The sequence below is a fragment of the Oncorhynchus clarkii genome, chromosome 14 (genome assembly GCF_045791955.1).
Source record: "Oncorhynchus clarkii lewisi isolate Uvic-CL-2024 chromosome 14, UVic_Ocla_1.0, whole genome shotgun sequence".
Lineage (NCBI taxonomy): Eukaryota > Metazoa > Chordata > Actinopteri > Salmoniformes > Salmonidae > Oncorhynchus > Oncorhynchus clarkii.
The window spans coordinates 19,871,791-19,892,379 of NC_092160.1; the positions used below are offsets into that span (position 1 = coordinate 19,871,791).

A 20,589-nucleotide genomic window follows, 5' to 3' on the forward strand; every position below is an offset into this window, starting at 1 on the left:
CGTAACATCCAGGAAATTGAGAAAAACAATTTATATCAGAGATGTCTCAAAATGGCTATGCATATTCATGTCACGAGGTTAGTAGCATCGCATTTCAATTGAATACAGGCAGTTGACGTCAACAACCCTCGTCAAATATTAAAGCATGATTACAATAATGAGCTCTATCCACCAATCCAAAGAAAGGATAGGCGGGAGCTAGATAGCCCGTCGTGCAGCTTTGTGGACAACGGCTCCAATTGTTAGGGCGTAGAGAGATGTATCTCGTCCGTATATCCATAATCTTTGGTCTCCCAAAAGCCAATCAACAATCGTTAGCAAACAAGCAAGTAAAAAAAGTTGATACAGGGCTGTTGATTGCAACAGGTTTATAGCATAACGATGAAAGAGGACAAGGAAAACACTCGTCCGATTGAGAAAATGATGGAGATAAAATGCGAAAATACTGAAAAAACGGAGAAGCCAAAGCCGGAGAAGAAAGAAGCAATGACGAAGGTACGCCAGCTAACAACATTAGCTAGCTAAGCCAAATAGCTAACGTTAGCTAGCTACATGGATTTCACTAGGATAGCTACTCCTGTATTGCTGGCAAGCTAGCTAGCTAGTAGAGCAGGCGTGATTAACCTTTTATAATTGAACTTGGTTAACGTTAGCTAGCTTTTGAATGTTGCATATTGAAGAGATATATTTAAGTTATACTAAAAAAAAAGAAACGCAACAATGTAATTGATTTTCCTGAGTTACAGTTCATATGAGGAAATCGGTCAAGTTAAATGAATTCATTAGGCCCTAATGGATTGCACATGACTGGGAATATAGATATGTATTTGTTGGACACATACCTTATGGGCCTCGATCTCCCAACGGTATTTTGTGCATTAAGATTGCCATCAATAAAATGCAATTGTGTTTGTTGTCCGTAGCTTATGCCTGCCCATACCATAACCCCACCGCCATTATGGGGCACTATTAACAACGTTGACATGAAACCGATTGCCCACACAACGCCATACACGTGGTCTGCGGTTGTGAGGCTGGTTGGACATAAATGCCAAATTCTCTAAAACAACTTTGGAGGCAGCTTATGGTAGATAATTTAATATTCATTTATCTGTCAAAAGCTCTGGTGGACTTTCCTGCAGTCGCATGCCAATTGCATGCTCCCTCAATTTGAGAAATCTGTGGTGTTGTGACATCTGCACATTTTAGTGGCCTTTTGTCCCAAGCACAAGGTGCACCTGTGTAATGATCATGCTATTTAGTCAGTTTCTTGATATGCCACACCTGTCAGGTTGATGGATTATTTTGTCAAAGCAGAAATGCTCACTTAAAGGGATGTAAATACATTTGTGCGCAAACTTTGAGAGAAATGTTTTTTTTGTGTGTATGGACCATTTCTGGGATCTTTTTCAGCTCATGAAACATGATACCAACACTTTACGTGTTGCGTTTTATATTTTTGTTCAGTGTATTTAGCTAGTGAGACTTAACTAATACTTTTAACCATCTGGCTTTGAGGGCTCGGATATTCAATTGATAAGTTGGTTAACATTTGAGTGTCTTGTTTTTCGACAGATCATTATCCGACGTCTGCCTCCTAGCATAACCAAGGAGGAACTGGAGGATCAATTGCAGCCACTTCCAGAAGTGGACTACCTCGAATTTTTCTCCAATGACAGCAGGTGCATATAGTCTGTTGTTGATTACCATTGTCTGTCAGAATCACATATTTGGTACCCTGGTTACTTACTTAGCTTTTCTCTTGTACAGCATGTACCCCCACGTCTTCGCCAGAGCATACATCAACTTCAAGAATCAGGAAGATATTGTCCTTTTCAGAGACCGGTTTGATGGATATGTGTTCATTGATAATAGAGGTGTGATTCATTTCAGTTCATTAAAAGATTGACGGTTAAGGCCTCCCGAGTGGCGCTGTGTTCTAAGGTACTGCATCGCAGTGCCAGCTGTGCCACTAGAGATCCTGGTTCCAGTCCAGGCTCTGTCGCAGCCGGCCACGACCGGGAGACCCATGGGGCCCAGCATCGTCTGGGTTAGGGGAGGTGGAGGTTCTTGTCCCATCGCGCACTAGCGACTCCTGTGGCGGCCCGGGCGCAATGCACGCTGACACTGTCGCCAGGTGCACAGTGTTGCCATACAACACATTGGTGCGGCTGGCTTCTGGGTTAAGCGGGCACTGTGTCAAGAAGCAGTGCGGCTCTGCTGGGTTGTGTTTCGGTGGACGCGCGGCTCTCGACCTTCGACTCTCCCGAGTCTGTACGGGAGTTGCAGCGATGGGACAAGACTAACTACCAATTGGATACCACGAAATTGGGGAGAAAAGGGGGTAAAAAAATAAATAAGATTGACATCTAATAAGAACCACACAATATAAGCATACATTGCAGCAACTTCTGAGTGAATTGTGTATTAGTGTTGCCGCTTTGTTTTCAACAGGGCAGGAGTATCCAGCCATTGTTGAATTTGCTCCCTTTCAAAAGATTGCCAAAAAAAGGAGTAAGAAAAAGGATGCCAAAAGTGGAACAATCGACGAAGGTGAAAATGTTACATTAGTCATTATATGATTGGTTGCAATTGCACACCATGTACAATGCATTTGGATACAGACCCCTTGACTTTTGGCACATTTTGTTATGTTACAGCCTTATTCTAAAATGTGTTAAAATAAAAATATATAATCAACAACACACCATACCCATAATGACAAAGCGAAAGCAGGTTTTTAGTAATGTTTGCAAATACCTTATATACATAAGTATTCAGACCCTTTGCTATGAGACTTGAACTTGAGCTCAGGTGCATCCTGTTTCCATTGATCATCCTTGAGATGTTTTAACAACTTGATTGGAGTCCACCTGTGGTAAATTCAATTGATTGGACATGATTTAGAAAGGAACATACCTGTCTACATAATGTCCCACAGTTGGAAGTGCATGTCAGATCAAAAACCAAGCCATGAGGTTGAAGGATTTATCTGTAGAGCTCAGAGACAAGATTGTGTCGAGGCACAGATCTGGGGAAGGGTACAAAAATTCCTACAAAATTGAAGGTCCCCAAGAACACAGTGGCGTCCATCATTCTTAAATGGAAGAAATTTGGAACCATCAAGACTCTTCCTAGAGCAATCGTAGGAGAAGGGCCTTGGTCAGGGAGGTGACCAAAAACCCAATGGTTACTCTGACAGAGCTCTAGAGTTCCTCTGTGGCGATGGTTGTCCTTCTGGAAGGTTCTTCCGTCTCGGCAGCACTCCACCAATCAGGCCTTTATGGTGGAGTGGCCAGACAGAAGCCAGTAAAAGGCACATGACAGCCCGCTTGGAGTTTGCCAAAAGGCACCTAAAGGACTCTGACCATGAGAAACAAGATTCTCTGGTCTGATGAAACCAAGATTGTACTCTTTGGCCTAAATGCCAAGAATCATGTCTGGAGGAAACCTGGCACCATCCCTATGGTGGTGGCAGCATCATGCTGTGGGGATGTTTTTTGGGTGCAGAGAAAGATGAATGGAGCAAAGTACAGAGATCCTTGATGAAAACCTGCTCAGGATCTCAGAATGGGGCAAAGGTTCACCTTCCAACACAACGACCCTAAGCACACAGCGAAGACAATGCAGGCTTCGGGACAAGTCCTTGAGTGACCCAGCCAGAACCTGGACTTGAACCAGATGGAACATCTCTGGAGAGACCTGAAAATAGCTGTTCAACCTTAGAGCTTGAGAGGATCTGCAGAGAAGAATGGGAGCAACTCCCCAAATACAGATGTGCAAAGCCGCTGCCAAAGGTGCTTCAACAAAGTACTGAGTAAAGGTTCTGAATACTTATGTAAATGTGATATTTCTGTTTTATATTAATTTGATAAAATTTCTAGACATGTTTTTGGTGTGTCATTACGGGGTATTGTGTGTAGATTGGTGAGGAAAAAATGTATGTCATAAATTTTAGACTAAGGCTGTAACGTAACAAAATGTGGAAAAAGTCAAAGGGTCTAAATACTTTCCAAATGCACTGAACAAAAATATATATGTAAGGTGTTGTTCCCGTGTTTTTATGGGCTGAAATAAAAGATCCCAGAAATGTTCCGTACACGCACAAAATTTATTTCGCTCATATTTTGTGCACACATTTGTTTACATCCCCATTACTGAGCATTTCTCCTTTGCCAAGATAATCCATCCACCTGATGTGTAGCATATCAAGAAGCTAACCACGCCAGCCCATGCATGACCTTCACATCCGGTTTCTTCATCTGCGAGATCGTCTGAGACCAGCCACCCGGATAGATGATGAAACTGTGTTTGCACAACTGAAGAATTTCTGCACAAGTTGTCAAACTGTCTCAGGGAAGCTCATCTGTGTGCTCGTCATCCTCACCAGGGTCCTTAACTGACTGCAGCTCGGCATCGTAACCATCCGCAGTGGACAAATTCTCACCTTCAATGGCACGTTTGAGAAGTGTGATTTCATAGGAGAATCCTCAATGTCACCCATTGAGCATTTTTGGGATGCTCTGGATCGACGTGTACGACAGTGTGTTCCAGTTCCTGACAATATCTTGCAACTTCGCACAGCCATTGACGAGTGGTACAACATTCCACAGGCCACAATCAGCCTGATCAACTCTATGCAAAGGAGATGTGTCATGCAGCATGAGGCAAATGGTGGTCACACCAGATACTGACTGGTTTTCTGATCTACACCCCTACCGTTTTTTTTAAAGGTATCTGTGACCAACAGATGCGTATCTGTATTCCCAGTCATGTGAAAATCATAGATTATGGCCTAATGGATTTATTTCAATTCACTGATTTCCTTATGAACTGTAACTCAATTCAAATCTTTGAAATTGTTGCGTTTTAATATTTTTGTTCAGTGTAGATCCTCTAGCTGTAATGTCCCACTGAGACACTGTTTGTTCATTAGATGCTGACTACAAGAAATTCCTGGAGATTTATAATGGTGATGATGAAAAGTTTACATCCACTCCTGAGACTCTACTGGAGGAAATAGAGGCTAAAACAAAGGAACTAGTGGGTATGTAAACATGGCGATAAACATTTTCTGGTTCCATTTGGTTGAAACCCAAGTCAGTTGAAACACGCTAGATGAGTGTTAATGTGAGATGAATTAGTCTGCCAAAGGGGTATTTCAGTAATGGAGGATTTTGCTTATTTTCTCCGCCTTTAGCTAAGAAAACGACTCCCCTCTTGGACTTCTTGAAAAACAAACAGGTATGTATAGCCAGTTTGGAATCTATGTATTTTAGCTGTGCTTCTCTTGCATAGTATATGAGGCTGGACAGACTATTCATGTGGCGTTGACTGCTGATGGTCAGAGAATCCGTGAGGAAAAGAAAGAGGAGAGGAGGAGACGAGAGCTAGAACGGAAGCGCCAGCGGGATGAGGAACGTCGGAAGTGGAGGGAGGAGGACAGGAGGAAGCGCAAAGAAGCCGAGAAGTTTAAGAAAGGGGACAAAACTGCAGAGAAAGATAAAGACCAGGCAAAGGAGGAGCCAAAAATCAAGGTAAGGAAAGGAGGAATCCTTTCAAACTACTCAACTGCATGATGATACAGGGGATCCCAAAGCGATTGTAGCAGAATAACACAGACTGCTTTTTTCATGTTGGTAATGCGTTTGTCTCTGTTCAGCTCCTGAGAAAACCAGACCGGGGAGATGACGTGGATGTGGAAAAGCCTAAAGAGAAGTCAAAGAAACCTGAGAAGGACAAGATGAAAGACGACAGAGCTCCAGGGGGTTCTGATATGAAGAAGCGCCAAAACCATGAAAGCAGGGAGGATAGGGGATCACGGAAGTAAGTTGTCACTGCCATTTTTATTTTACAGATGTTACAGGTCTTTAAAACCTCTACAGGATAGCCCCCCCCACCACACAACGGTTGAGCTAATGTGATTAGCATGAGGTTGTAGGTAACAAAATACATTTCCAGGACGTAGACATATCTGATATGGGCAGAAAGATTAACAAGAATTTAAGCTAAAGGCACTGTCCAATTTACAGTAGCTATTACAGTGAAAGAATACCATGCTATTGTTTGAGAAGAGTGCACAATTATGAACTTAAATGTATTAGTTAACCTTTTAGGCACATTTTGGCAGTCATGATAAAACATTTTGAACAGATATCAAATGGTTCATTGGATCAGTCTAAAGCTTTTCACATACACTGCTTCCATCTAGTGGCCAAAATTGAAATTTCGCCTGTGCTGGAATAATACATTATGGCCTTTCTCTTGCATTTGAAAGATGGTACAAAGAAAACGCATGTTTGAATGATCTTTTACCAGATCTAATGTGTTATTCTCCTACATTAATTTCACATTTCCACAAACTTCAGTGTTTCCTTTCAAATGGAATCAAGAATATGCATATCCTTGCTTCAGGTCCGAAGCTACAGGCCGTTAGCCAAATCTATTTCATTTTAGGCAAAAATTGAAAAAAAGGGTACGATCCTTAAGGCTTATATTGTATTCATGTTAATGTGTTTGTCTTTCACAGAGCTGAGGAAGATGGACACAAAGAGGGACATAGAGATGGACACAAAGACTTCAGAGAGCGAGACATAGAAAGATACAGGGATCGCGAACGAGACAGGGAGAGGGAACGGCGGCAGAAAGAGAAGGAGCGCATCAGACGACAGGATGAGGATCGACGAAGGAGGAGGGAACGGCACGATGGAGAGAACTCGTACAGAAAGCGAGAGGACGAAGGGAAAAAGGAGAAAGGAGATCGTGTCTGGGAAAAGAGAAAGGGCGAGAATGCAGGAGACTCTGTAAGCCATACTTCAAGCCATACCGATAAGCCTAAAAAGTCAGAAGAAACCCTGAGGGAGGAGAAAGCTAAAAGAGATCGTTTAAGAAACAAGGTGAGAAGAGAAGACTTCAGTCTTTTTTGGAAAGTAGTCAAATATACATTTTTCTGTATCAATCAATTCTGTCCTGATGTTTTGACTTGGGGTAATCGGGATACTTTTTATTATATTTATAAAATGTTCTCCCGATCACATTCCTGAATACTTTTGTCAATTTTTTTTGTCTCTTAACCATAGTCATGTTGTTCCCTTGTGCATCAGGATCGGCCTGCCATTCAGCTTTACCAGCCAGGTGCTAGGAACCGAGGAGCTCGAGGTGGTGGAGGAGGAGAATCTCATGCTGGGGAGAGAAAGTCAGAGAGTGAGAGCAAGCGATCCCAAGAGAAGGGAGATGAATGATAAAAAAATGACCACAAATAAAGAATGATAAAACGAGTGAGGAGAGGGAGAGAGATTTGCTCTGAGCCAAGCAAACTGGTGCCAGAGAGGCGCCTACAATGATAATCTTGCAGAGCCACATCCCATCCTCCCACTCACAACCAGAGGCAGGGATGTGACCATGGTGCCCCCCTCAGTGCCTGAATGTGCCCCTCTTAGTTTTGTTTCTGAAGAAAATCAAGGGAAAATTAGCACTTCCTTTTAATGTTTGTGAGAGTTTGATTATAGGGTACAACGAGACAAAGCCAAAGCTTTCTAGGACCACATGAATTTTAAGTGACCTTACTACAGTATTGGTACACAGTCTGTGCTACACAGTTGCAAAGCACGGTTCTTATATTGAATAGGCTTTCACCCTGATTGGTTGTGTATTCTCTTTTTATCACATAAAATAGAACATTCTCTACTTTCGGAACAGTATAGGAGATTACTGATTTAAAGATATCCTGTTGCATCTATTAAAATCTATTTTGTTAACTTTTAGGCATATTTTAGGTTTATACTCTGTACATTTAAGGAGCGACTGCCTTTAAAAAGCAACAAATCCCTTTGAAGATGGCCAATGTGGCATCGATATGAGTCAAACTGCTATTCTAGTGTCAAAATGGACAAAGTGTAAATTGGATACATTTGGTCATAAAGTCAGTCTCGTCTATAACGGAGTTTGGAACATCCGTGCGTCACAACGGGTAAATTAAGGTTTGTGTTTTGATTTGACGATGACCATTTGCCCACTAACATGGGGTGAACAGCTGCAGTGATTGCGCTTTATCCAATAGCATCGACAGTGAGTCAGACCTGCCCAGCACCGCCGACGTTGTTTACGTAAGACAACACCTTGTGGATTTTGTTAGTTTTTTAAACTTGAGAAATACTACCAAACACCTTAGATGTAAAATCGCGCAACTAAAACATCCTCGGCAAAAACTCTGAAAATCTGTTATTAATTTAAGTTATGTTAGATTCATTCTGGGGATATTGAGGGAGTGAAATAGGCATCCGCGTCTACAGTCATGGGGACAAAACCAAACACGTATACAAGACTGATATCTAGTTTTTTAAATAAGCAACAGAAATAGTCTACAGGTAACAAAACAATAATACAATATTAAGTTATGTTATTTCACCGATTCGGGAGAATGAAATAGCCATTTAATTGAACATATTAAACTGAGCTATGCCTTGATTTGAGACTACATGTAACCCCAATGGGTGACTATTAACCTTAACTTGTGGCCTTCCCCGTCATACATATATGCATCTTCATACGTAAACAATGCTACTGTATGGTTAACAAAATTCTAATTGGAATAAACATTTTGTGTTTCTTTCATAATTGATGTAGCCTTGCTAAACAATGACAAATGACTGCAATAAATAATGTTTTGTTCTAAATTGTGTATGGGATTTATTCATTACTCCATATTGGTATGTACTGTAAATAGTTTCAAGAAAGAAAAAACATAACTCGAACTTTTTACAAGTGGTACACAGACATCATGATGCAATGCGGAAGGGATCCTCGTGATGGCGCTGTGGGCGCGTAGCGCAAGAATTTTCTCCACTCTGATTGGTTCGGATTGCATACATCACCACCGCTTCCCCTCCTTCTTTCTCTTCGGCCTCCGCCATTGTGGTGTAAGGACTGTACACGAAATGGTAAGTTGAAATCTTATAACATCCTTGTCCAGTTAAGTGAAATGCGTACTTGTTCATATCATTCGCAAAGTGTTTTTTTACGGCCACACCGAAAGCCTTTATATTGTCTCCGATAGTAGTATTCAGTCCTTAGAAAAGTACATTTTAGTATTGTGTAAACCAAGACGGTTTCTACTGAAAAATGACATGTTATGTAAGCAGAGCTGCCTACAGTAACAGTTGTCACACTAACAATATTTTCATAAATGTAATGTCAAAATTGTGACGTTTCTACTTACACTCGTCTACCGGTAACATAAGTGCAAAACACTAAGCTAGCTAGCAGGCTTAGCAAGAAAAACACGTCAGTTACGCCTGGCACGTGATTAAATAAATGCAGGTTTAGCTAGATAACATGGCTCATCTCTTCATTTCAGTCGTCCCACAAGACTTTCAGGATCAAACGCTTTCTCGCCAAGAAGCAGAAGCAGAACAGGCCAATTCCACAGTGGATCAGAATGAAGACTGGCAACAAGATCAGGTATGCTGCCTAGCCTCCCTCTGTACGGTGTAACTGGTGCTGAATGCACGATATGTCGGTCTAAAGCAGGTCTGCAATTGCAGTGCTTCCATTCAGTGGGAGTGGTGTCATTAATCCTGCTGAGAGTAATCTAATCTATATCAAATTGTATTTGTCACGTGCCAAATACAAAAGGTGTAGATCTTACAGTGAAATGCTTACTTACAAGCCCTTAACCAAAAAGTAGTTAATGATTAAATGTGCCATCCACTTTGGAGTTCACAGCACCTGTGACGTATTCTCTTTCAGTAGAGCAATGGAGAAGTATCATAGCTGTCTACTGAAGTAATGTGGTTCTTATCCATTAGTAAGGTTGAACGTCTTTCAATCATATTGTGGCTGACATCCCCATTGTGGATGTAATCTATTGGCCTACCTCAACCTCATTTCCTTGCTTTTGGGCATATGGAAATGACTAATTGGATGTCTGCCAAGTTATTGTATAGAAACATATAGAAACAAGCTAGTGTTAACAAGCCTAAGTACAACCTGTCTTAATACCAAGGAACGTTAATGATTTAAAAAAATATATATATATATATTTTTTTACTAACGCCACCATGGAGACTGCTTGGTAGTTCTTTTATCAGTCCAACTCATTCCTTGTTTCAATGTTCCAGGTACAACTCCAAGAGGAGACACTGGAGGAGGACCAAGTTGGGCTTGTAAATGCACAGGTCTTCAGATCTCCAGCATCTTCTACCTGCTGGGCCCTGATCTGGAGGGGAAGCCATACTATCTGGAACAGTGGTCTTTTTGTACAGATACTCTGGTTATGCTTGTGTTTGACAATTAAAGATTTGTGATAAATTAGATTTGGTTGTGCCATGTGAGTGTATTCAAAACTCAATAAATCAGTGTTTCCCAAACTGTCCTGCAGACCCCAAGGGGTGCACATATAGTTTTGTCATAGCACCAAACTGCTGACTCAAAGCTTCATGATTAGTTGGGACAAAAAAAACAAATTGTGCTCCATCGAGGGTCCTCGGGACTGAGTTTGGGGAAACTGCAATACATCCTTCACTCAGGAAATGCTTGTATGAAAATGTAGAAAGCTTCCAGTTAATGTCGCTTACCCAATATTTGCCAGCCATGTTTCATTGGTGTTATTTACTTTGATAGCGTGGGCATTAGTGCAAAGCTCTACATCTGATAAAGGCATTACACTCTAGGGTCACAGGGCATATGATAAGTTTACTAAATAACGGGCTTGTGACCCTGTCACTTCAGAATTGTTTGCTCAAACCAAAATGAAATATGGAATGGTAAGATTATTCTACTTTTAGCCACCAGGGGGAGAATGGTGCCCTTTCTGCCGGCGCAATGATGTTTGTCCACTAAAAAACCTACAAATGCACTACACTTAAATGAGGCTTATGCATCGATCAGTGATTCGGACTTGAACAGAAACATTACTATTGAAAGTTTATTTAGGAACGGGTTTACATGGGCGCAAGTCTAAAATGTTCAATCCAAATAAACCAGTGTGTAATTGAAGCGAAGACTAGTGTTCGTTTTTATAATGACCATAAAATCCTAAGCAGAATTGTTACTTTACAATTTTTAGAATGATAGGCTGTATTTGAGAATATAACATGTATCTGGTTCTGTAGCAATTGCTATACCTATGCTTACACAATTTGCAGGAAGTGTCAAAATTAGTGTTGACAACTCTTAGAAAACAAGAGCACGCGCGAATGCCTTCAAATAGAAGTGTATTTAATGTCAATATTGTTGAATACAGAACATTCTGAAGATTAACGTAAAACTGTTCCACTGCAACCCATAATCTTTTTTTCGCCAAGCCTTGGGGTGCGTAAAGGTCTTTACAAACGATGCTCAATGAGTCGTGATGAAAACGCTTGATTTCGCGTGGGAAAACATGTGGCCATCTGACCTTTAATTTTTGTTCACAAATGACAAGAATGGAGCCAACAACTTTTTAAATGAGCCGCGCCAGCTGCCATTCCTTCGAGTCCGATCAAAGTAGACTGGATCGTCTCTCTCCTCATCACTCAATTCTGACTTGGGCACTAGTGTGGCACTGTTGTTAGTGTTCTGCTGACCCACGCTACGGTGCTCATCATCCCAAGTGCCAAGAAGCTCCTTCATCTCCTCAGGAGCGTTGCCCTTCAGATATTGCCAAGCTTTCCTTCCATTGTAATCCATGGCATCGATATTGGCACCGAACGCACCGACTAGAATTTTAATTACCATGTATCGACTGTGCATAGCTGCTACGTGGAGTGGGGTGAGCCCCCCACTGCCCTTCAAATTCACGTTGACTGGAATCCCCTCCTTTTCAGCATGCCTTAGCAATTGTATTAGTGTCTCATCCTGGCCACTTTTGGCTAACCAGTGTAGCACTGTAAACCCACTGACAAAATCTTTCCTGGTTAGTAGACTAGAATCTTCGGAAAGAAAGTCCATGATGGTTTCATAGTTTCCATCTACAACAGACAACATCCATGCATGCTCCATGGGGCACAGAGCCCAACCTTCCACCACCTCCTCGCCAATCTCCCTTGAAGATGCACCGGAACCTGTCGAAGATCGAACACTTGCAAATCCACCGGACGAGTTCAAAAATAAGTCCTTCAAATATATTTTACGCATGGCGGGTGTGAGCGAGCCTCTCTCGGATGAGCTATTGTTGGTGTCACACACCACTGGCTGTCTCTGCAGTCTTGATCTGCGTGCCGAAGCATAAGTAGTGACACTGGCAGGGAATGCCCGTACACCAGCTCTAGACAAACGGTCCAAGACGTTGGCCTGTCCAGATTGCTTGACATGGGAATCTTGCCCATTATTAGTTTGTTCAGATCCAGACTCCAATGCGCCTTCGTCTTGCAGGGGTTGGAAATGTGTCACCGAGTTGTCTGTCGGCTCTCTGATGCTGGTGCCGTTATACATGTTGCCTGACTTAGTTGCCTTTTCTCGTTTCCTCAATTTAGATAAGTATTTTGGATAGCATTAAACAAGGAAATGCTTGTCTCCATTGCGCATTGGACCTTCAATACTTGTCTCTGAAAAAAACAACAAAATGTTTATTAGCCTATAGGCCACTCATTTTGTATTTTATTATTTAGTAAAAAAATACATGTTATAGGCTAAAACGTTTAATTCTATTCGGTCTTTGAAAATAAGAAAATGGTAGTGTAGACGTACTTCTCCCCAATAAAGTTATAGCATATAAGCCTACATTTTTGTGAAACTTAAACATGTTTTTTTTTTATTTATAATCCTTCATTGCTCGTTTAAAAACCAAATTAGACCTTTCCTTTCCTGTTTCCAGTAGCCCAATTACACAGGCTTGTAGACATTGGCTACATCGTGATAAGCAGACAGTTTAGTGACATCTCTTGTAGACTCACATGTAAACAAAGTAAAAAATGCTGTTTTTCTTTATATTGGATAGGTCATAAATAACAGTTCCGCTCACCTGTAGTCAGTCTACTTGGTGCCAAGAAGCATTTACGTATATCCTCTTAGCGCGAGTCATTTTAACTTTCCCTTTAACCAGCGATTCAAGCTTAAACCTATTTTGTCAACAGCAACCACCCCTCTACACCGATAGGCTCTCTGTAACTAATTTAAAGTTGAAGTTCGCCCTCCAAAAAAATGTTAAATCATTTTAACTTCCTAGTCTCTCCTCTCTCCCCTAGCCTCAACAGTAACTGACAAAGTTCAATTCTAATTCGTGATTAAACCAACAGCACTACAACCACAAGCACACGTGACCACTAGTGGACTTCTCAAAGGGAGGGAAGTAAAAACTGTTGACTCACTCCCAATTCATCACTTATTAATACACAGAGATAAGGAGTTACTGTTAGGTGTGGACTATACCATGTAGCCTACATGCAGGTAGAGAGTACATGCAATTACATTATCTAGCTTGTATTTTCATGCTGTCTCTGGAATCAGGTCTCCTGGCCCCAGATGTTTCTGCAGTCATGCCAACTCCTATGGCCATTGGGGCATTACAATTACCATATGAGTTGACAAGACAGCAGCACAGACAGGTCTTGGACCAGGCAAGGAATCACTGACAGCACTGCTCACACATATCCTAAAGGATTAGCCTTGATTAGGTATAGGCAACACTGACTTGTGAGACTACCAAGGGATCCTTTCAGCATGATCATATTGCAAGTGTCCTAGATTTCTGGCAGCCAATGTGACAAAAATAAAATTAAACTATAGAAAACTATTCAGGCTAAAACTTTATTCATAAAAAAAAAAACTATTATACAGATTAAGTTTTCAACTGTACAAAGCTATAGACTCATACATTCATCTCTGGGGGCAGGTCAATGGTCAGCTCGTTGCTAGTTTCAAGGAAGGCACCCAATTCCGTAGTGCAATTGTCAGAAAAAAAGGAGAGAAATTGAAATATGACTGACAATATACTGACAATCTCACAATGGAATTTAACCCCAAATCCTATGCAGGTTCTTCAATGGAGACAAACGTGTGTATGTCTCGAGCACTTCGAAGTCCTCTTCAGGCAAACATGGCATTTGTGGAAGATATACCAGTCCTGCCAGCACAAGATGACTCATAATGAGAACATTATGATCACTACACAGATATCAAATCAAATCAAATAAAATGTATTTATATAGCCCTTCGTACATCAGCTGATATCTCAAAGTGCTGTACAGAAACCCAGCCTAAAACCCCAAACAGCAAGCAATGCAGGTGTAGAAGCACGGTGGCTAGGAAAAACTCCCTAGAAAGGCCAAAACCTAGGAAGAAACCTAGAGAGGAACCAGGCTATGTGGGGTGGCCAGTCCTCTTCTGGCTGTGCCGGGTGGAGATTATAACAAAACATGGTCAAGATGTTCAAATGTTCATAAATGACCAGCATGGTCAAATTATAATAAGGCAGAATAGTTGAAACTGGAGCAGCAGCACAGTCAGGTGGACTGGGGACAGCAAGGAGTCATCATGTCAGGTATTCCTGGGGCATGGTCCTATGGCTCAGGTCAGTTGAAACTGGAGCAGCAGCACAGCCAGGTGGACTGGGGACAGCAAGGAGTCATCATGTCAGGTAGTCCTGGGGCATGGTCCTAGGGCTCAGGTCCTCCGAGAGAGAGAAAGAGAGAAGGAGAGAATTAGAGAACGCACACTTAGATTCACACAGGACACCGAATAGGACAGGAGAAGTACTCCAGATATAACAAACTGACCCTAGCCCCCCGACACATAAACTACTGCAGCATAAATACTGGAGGCTGAGACAGGAGGGGTCAGGAGACACTGTGGCCCCATCCGAGGACACCCCCGGACAGGGCCAAACAGGAAGGATATAACCCCACCCACTTTGCCAAAGCACAGCCCCCACAACACTAGAGGGATATCTTCAACCACCAACTTACCATCCTGAGACAAGGCTGAGTATAGCCCACAAAGACCTCCGCCACGGCACAACCCAAGGGGGGGGGTGCCAACCCAGACAGGATGACCACATCAGTGACTCAACCCACTCAGGTGACGCACCCCCTCCAGGGACGGCATGAGAGAGCCCCAGTAAAGCCAGTGACTCAGCCCCTGTAATAGGGTTAGAGGCAGAGAATCCCAGTGGAAAGAGGGGAACCGGCCAGGCAGAGACAGCAAGGGCGGTTCGTTGCTCCAGAGCCTTTCCGTTCACCCTCCCACTCCTGGGCCAGACTACACTCAATCATATGACCCACTGAAGAGATGAGTCTTCAGTAGAGACTTAAAGGTTGAGACCGAGTTTGCGTCTCTGACATGGGTAGGCAGACCGTTCCATAAAAATGGAGCTCTATAGGAGAAAGCCCTGCCTCCAGCTGTTTGCTTAAAAATTCTAGGGACAATTAGGAGGCCTGCGTCTTGTGACCGTAGCGTACGTGTAGGTATGTACGGCAGGACCAAATCAGAGAGATAGGTAGGAGCAAGCCCATGTAATGCTTTGTAGGTTAGCAGTAAAACCTTGAAATCAGCCCTTGCTTTGACAGGAAGCCAGTGTAGAGAGGCTAGCACTGGAGTAATATGATCAAATTTTTTGGTTCTAGTCAGGATTCTAGCAGCCGTATTTAGCACTAACTGAAGTTTATTTAGTGCTTTATCCGGGTAGCCGGAAAGTAGAGCATTGCAGTAGTCTAACCTGGAAGTGACAAAAGCATGGATTAATTTTTCTGCATCATTTTTGGACAGAAAGTTTCTGATTTTTGCAATGTTACGTAGATGGAAAAAAGCTGTCCTTGAAATGGTCTTGATATGTTCTTCAAAAGAGAGATCAGGGTCCAGAGTAACGCCGAGGTCCTTCACAGTTTTATTTGAGACGACTGTACAACCATTAAGATTAATTGTCAGATTCAACAGAAGATCTCTTTGTTTCTTGGGACCTAGAACAAGCATCTCTGTTTTGTCCGAGTTTAAAAGTAGAAAGTTTGCAGCCATCCACTTCCTTATGTCTGAAACACATTCTTCTAGCAAGGGCAATTTTGGGGCTTCACCATGTTTAATTGAAATGTACAGCTGTGTGTCATCCGCATAGCAGTGAAAGTTAACATTATGTTTTCGAATGACATCCCCAAGAGGTAAAATATATTGTGAAAACAATAGTGGTCCTAAAACGGAACCTTGAGGAACACCGAAATTTACAGTTGATTTGTCAGAGGACAAACCATTCACAGAGACAAACTGATATCTTTCCGACAGATAAGATCTAAACCAGGCCAGAACTTGTCCGTGTAGACCAATTTGGGTTTCCAATCTCTCCAAAAGAATGTGGTGATCGATGGTATCAAAAGCAGCACTAAGGTCTAGGAGCACGAGGACAGATGCAGAGCCTCGGTCCGATGCCATTAAAATGTCATTTACCACCTTCACAAGTGCCGTCTCAGTGCTATGATGGGGTCTAAAACCAGACTGAAGCATTTCGTATACATTGTTTGTCTTCAGGAAGGCAGTGAGTTGTTGCGCAACAGCCTTTTCTAAAATTTTTGAGAGGAATGGAAGATTCGATATAGGCCGATAGTTTTTTATATTTTCTGGGTCAAGGTTTGGCTTTTTCAAGAGAAGCTTTATTACTGCCACTTTTAGTGAGTTTGGTACACATCCGGTGGATAGAGAGCCGTTTATTATGTTCAACATAGGAGGGCCAAGCACAGGAAGCAGCTCTTTCAGTAGTTTAGTTGGAATAGGGTCCAGTATGCAGCTTGAAGGTTTAGAGGCCATGATTATTTTCATCATTGTGTCAAGAGATATAGTACTAAAACACTTGAGCGTCTCTCTTGATCCTAGGTCCTGGCAGAGTTGTGCAGACTCAGGACAACTGAGCTTTGAAGGAATACACAGATTTAAGGAGGAGTCCGTAATTTGCTTTCTAATAATCAAAATCTTTTCCTCAAAGAAGTTCATGAATTTATCACTGCTAAAGTGAAAGTCATCCTCTCTTGGGGAATGCTGCTTTTTAGTTAGCTTTGCGACAGTATCAAAAAGGAATTTCGGATTGTTCTTATTTTCCTCAATTAAGTTAGAAAAATAGGATGATCGAGCAGCAGTAAGGGCTCTTCGGTACTGCACAGTACTGTCTTTCCAAGCTAGTCGGAAGACTTCCAGTTTGGTGTGGCGCCATTTCCGTTCCAATTTTCTGGAAGCTTGCTTCAGAGCTCGGGTATTTTCTGTGTACCAGGGAGCTAGTTTCTTATGAGAAATGTTTTTAGTTTTTAGGGGTGCAACTGCATCAAGGGTATTGCGCAAGGTTAAGTTGAGTTCCTCAGTTAGGTGGTTAACTGATTTTTGTCCTCTGGCGTCCTTGGGTAGACAGAGGGAATCTGGAAGGACATCAAGGAATCTTTGTGTTGTCTGTGAATTTATAGCACGACTTTTGATGATCCTTGGTTGGGGTCTGAGCAGATTATTTGTTGCAATTGCAAACGTAATAAAATGGTGGTCCGATAGTCCAGGATTATGAGGAAAAACATTAAGATCCACAACATTTATTCCATGGGACAAAACTAGGTCCAGCGTATGACTGTGACAGTGAGTGGGTCCAGAGACATGTTGGACAAAACCCACTGAGTCGATGATGGCTCCGAAAGCCTTTTGGAGTGGGTCTGTGGACTTTTCCATGTGAATATTAAAGTCACCAAAGATTAGAATATTATCCGCTATGACTACAAGGTCCGATAGGAATTCAGGGAACTCAGTGAGGAACACTGTATATGGCCCAGGAGGCCTGTAAACAGTAGCTATAAAAAGTGATTGAGTAGGCTGCATAGATTTCATGACTAGAAGCTCAAAAGACGAAAACGTCATTTTTTTTTTGTAAATTGAAATTTGCTATCGTAAATGTTAGCAACACCTCCGCCTTTGTGGGATGCACGTGGGATATGGTCACTAGTGTAGCCAGGAGGTGAGGCCTCATTTAACACAGTAAATTCATCAGGCTTAAGCCATGTTTCAGTCAGGCCAATCACATCAAGATTATGATCAGTGATTAGTTCATTGACTATAATTGCCTTTGAAGTAAGGGATCTAACATTAAGTAGCCCTATTTTGAGATGTGAGGTATCATGATCTCTTTCAATAATGACAGGAATGGAGGTGGTCTTTATCCTAGTGAGATTGCTAAGGCGAACACCGCCATGTTTAGTTTTGCCCAACCCAGGTCGAGGCACAGACATGGTCTCAATGGTGATAGCTGAGCTGACTACACTGACTGTGCTAGTGGCAGACTCCACTATGCTGGCAGGCTGGCTAACAGCCTGCTGCCTGGCCTGCACCCTATTTCATTGTGGAGCTAGAGGAGTTAGAGCCCTGTCTATGTTGGTAGATAAAATGAGAGCACCCCTCCAGCTAGGATGGAGTCCGTCACTCCTCAGCAGGTCAGGCTTGGTCCTGTTTGTGGGTGAGTCCCAGAAAGAGGGCCAATTATCTACAAATTCTATCTTTTGGGAGGGGCAGAAAACAGTTTTCAACCAGCGATTGAGTTGTGAGACTCTGCTGTAGAGCTCATCACTCCCCCTAACTGGGAGGGGGCCAGAGACAATTACTCGATGCCGACACATCTTTCTAGCTGATTTACACGCAGAAGCTATGTTGCGCTTGGTGATCTCTGACTGTTTCATCCTAACATCGTTGGTGCCGACGTGGATAACAATATCTCTATACTCTCTACACTCGCCAGTTTTAGCTTTAGCCAGCACCATCTTCAGATTAGCCTTAACGTCGGTAGCCCTGCCCCCCGGTAAACAGTGTATGATCGCTGGATGATTCGTTTTAAGTCTAATACTGCGGGTAATGGAGTCGCCAATGACTAGAGTTTTCAATTTGTCAGAGCTAATGGTGGGAAGCTTCGGCGTCTCAGACCCCGTAACGGGAGGAGGAGAGACCAGAGAAGACTCGGCCTCTGACTCCGACCCGCTGCTTAATGGGGAAAACCGGTTGAAGGTTTCTGTCGGCTGAATGAGCGACACCGGTTGAGCGTTCCTACAGCATTTCCTTCCAGAAACCGTGAGAAAGTTGTCCGGCTGCGGGGACTGTGCCAGGGGATTTATACTACTATCTGTACTTACTGGTGGCACAGACGCGGTTTCATCCTTTCCTACACTGAAATTACCCTTGCCTAGCGATTGCGTCTGAAGCTGGGCTTGTAGCACAGCTATCCTCGCCGTAAGGCGAGTACAGCGACTGCAATTAGAAGGCATCATGTTAATGTTACTACTTAGCTTCGGCTGTTGGAGGTCCTGACGAACCGTGTCCAGATAAAGCGTCCGGAGTGAAAAAGTTGAGTAGGAAAAAACAAAAATATAAACGGTAATTAAAAAGTAAAAACCGTAAATTTGTCAGGTAGCAAAACAGGTTGGCAACAAAACGCACAGCAACTCAAAAACCAGATATAAGCACATCACCTGGCTAACATGATTTGTGAAATTGAGTTTCTGACCTGTGTCTCAAGGAGTTTATTTTGTCCATTTACAGTTGGAGTTGAGGTGATCTTGTTCACTACCCCCAAAGCCTTACGACCAGACTAAAGGAACATGCAACTTTTTTCCTGTCAGCAGAGTCTTCAAGAGGATGGTATAGTGCATGCGAGTTCTCATTGGAATTAACTCAACCAATGTAGGTTATGAAGCATCGCAGAGAACTCTAGTAAGGTAGACAAACAGGTCAATGATTGACAATTGTGAGTAGGTATAGGGCAGACTACCTGGAGCAGATATCAACCGCTGGCGCGTCTTTAGCACAGGTGTATGTATGTATGTAGGGTGGCATTTTCTCTCTCTGCGAAGATTATTGAAGCCATTTCCTGTTTGGGTAAAGTATTAGCTAATTAGTAAAATATTGTTACCTAGCTATCTCAGACAATTACCTAGGCTATGTATTGTAATGAAACAACAGGGAGCAGGTCTCGAACCCTCGAGCCCGAGGTCCGGCGCGCTATCGACTGTGCCGTAAAAGCATGCTCGTGCGGCAGACTCGATTTCCACGGTTATAAACCCAGGGTCGTCCTTTTCAAAGAGCGCGTCCTCGCGCTAGCTTGCTGCTCTACGTCTTACGCGCTCACCGGACAAGCACACGCACTGTCGTGGATGCAAGGTCCAACCACTTCTGACACCAATGTAATGAAACAGCAGGGAGCAGGTCACGTACCCTCGACCTTCGAGCCCGAGGTCCGGCGCGCTATCGACTGTGCCGCAAAAGCATGCTCGTGCGGCAGAGTCGATTTCCGCGCTTATAAAGCCAGGGTCGTTACAGTATTATCAACTACCAGGGTATCAAAATACGCTTGAGTTTTGTGACAACCCAGAAAACCCCGAGAGTAACATTTGTGAAGACAGGGTCCAAGTATGTTCAGAAAACCTTTGGTTTGGTTGGTGGCTAGCAGTTTCTTAACTTCACGATTTAACTACATTGCATCGATTTGCTACATTGCATCGTGAGAAACTCTGCTAGTTGGTGGCATGCTAACGTTGGCTAGAGCTAGTTAGCTACAGTCATGCATACTTTTGTTATGCAAAACTTAAGCGCCAGTTACCTTGCTTATAATGTGCTAAATTATACCGTGTCAAGGACTTGCCGTTTGGTGGCTAGTGGTCATATGAGTGCATTTTA

General features: G+C 42.7%; 3 protein-coding genes and 1 non-coding gene across 6 annotated transcripts; 3 read left to right on the top strand and 1 right to left on the bottom strand.

Annotated features, from left to right (window-relative positions):
• The first annotated feature begins 90 nt into the window (after nt 1-90).
• LOC139366400 (UPF3B regulator of nonsense mediated mRNA decay) lies at nt 91-8,675 on the top strand. Its single transcript, XM_071103848.1, has 10 exons — nt 91-495; nt 1,576-1,682; nt 1,771-1,877; nt 2,455-2,553; nt 4,937-5,047; nt 5,201-5,244; nt 5,349-5,537; nt 5,663-5,826; nt 6,530-6,896; nt 7,104-8,675. The coding sequence occupies exons 1-10, from the start codon at nt 382-384 to the stop codon at nt 7,239-7,241; spliced, it is 1,440 nt and encodes a 479-aa protein (XP_070959949.1). The 5' UTR covers nt 91-381; the 3' UTR covers nt 7,242-8,675.
• Nucleotides 8,676-8,776: 101 nt separating this feature from the next.
• Nucleotides 8,777-10,313, top strand: LOC139366395 (large ribosomal subunit protein eL39-like). The gene is made up of 3 exons (XM_071103841.1): nt 8,777-8,939; nt 9,356-9,459; nt 10,119-10,313. The coding sequence occupies exons 1-3, from the start codon at nt 8,808-8,810 to the stop codon at nt 10,165-10,167; spliced, it is 285 nt and encodes a 94-aa protein (XP_070959942.1). The 5' UTR covers nt 8,777-8,807; the 3' UTR covers nt 10,168-10,313.
• Nucleotides 9,522-9,650, top strand: LOC139366615 (small nucleolar RNA SNORA69). The gene has a single exon (XR_011626783.1). It is a non-coding gene; the product is annotated as a small nucleolar RNA SNORA69 (small nucleolar RNA).
• Nucleotides 9,965-20,064, bottom strand: LOC139366394 (sosondowah ankyrin repeat domain family d). Of its 3 annotated transcripts, none has more exons than XM_071103837.1 (2): nt 12,941-13,220; nt 9,965-12,524 (listed from the first exon to the last, which is right to left on the bottom strand). In XM_071103837.1, the coding sequence occupies exon 2, from the start codon at nt 12,409-12,411 to the stop codon at nt 11,398-11,400; it is 1,014 nt and encodes a 337-aa protein (XP_070959938.1). In that variant the 5' UTR covers nt 12,412-12,524; nt 12,941-13,220; the 3' UTR covers nt 9,965-11,397. The 3 variants fall into 3 exon arrangements, with proteins under 3 accessions (XP_070959938.1, XP_070959941.1, XP_070959940.1); XM_071103840.1 differs by lacking the exon at nt 12,941-13,220 and adding an exon at nt 19,685-20,064 and having other exon boundaries at nt 10,807-12,524; XM_071103839.1 differs by lacking the exon at nt 12,941-13,220 and adding an exon at nt 19,421-19,669 and having other exon boundaries at nt 10,807-12,524.
• Between the last annotated feature and the right edge of the window lie 525 nt (nt 20,065-20,589).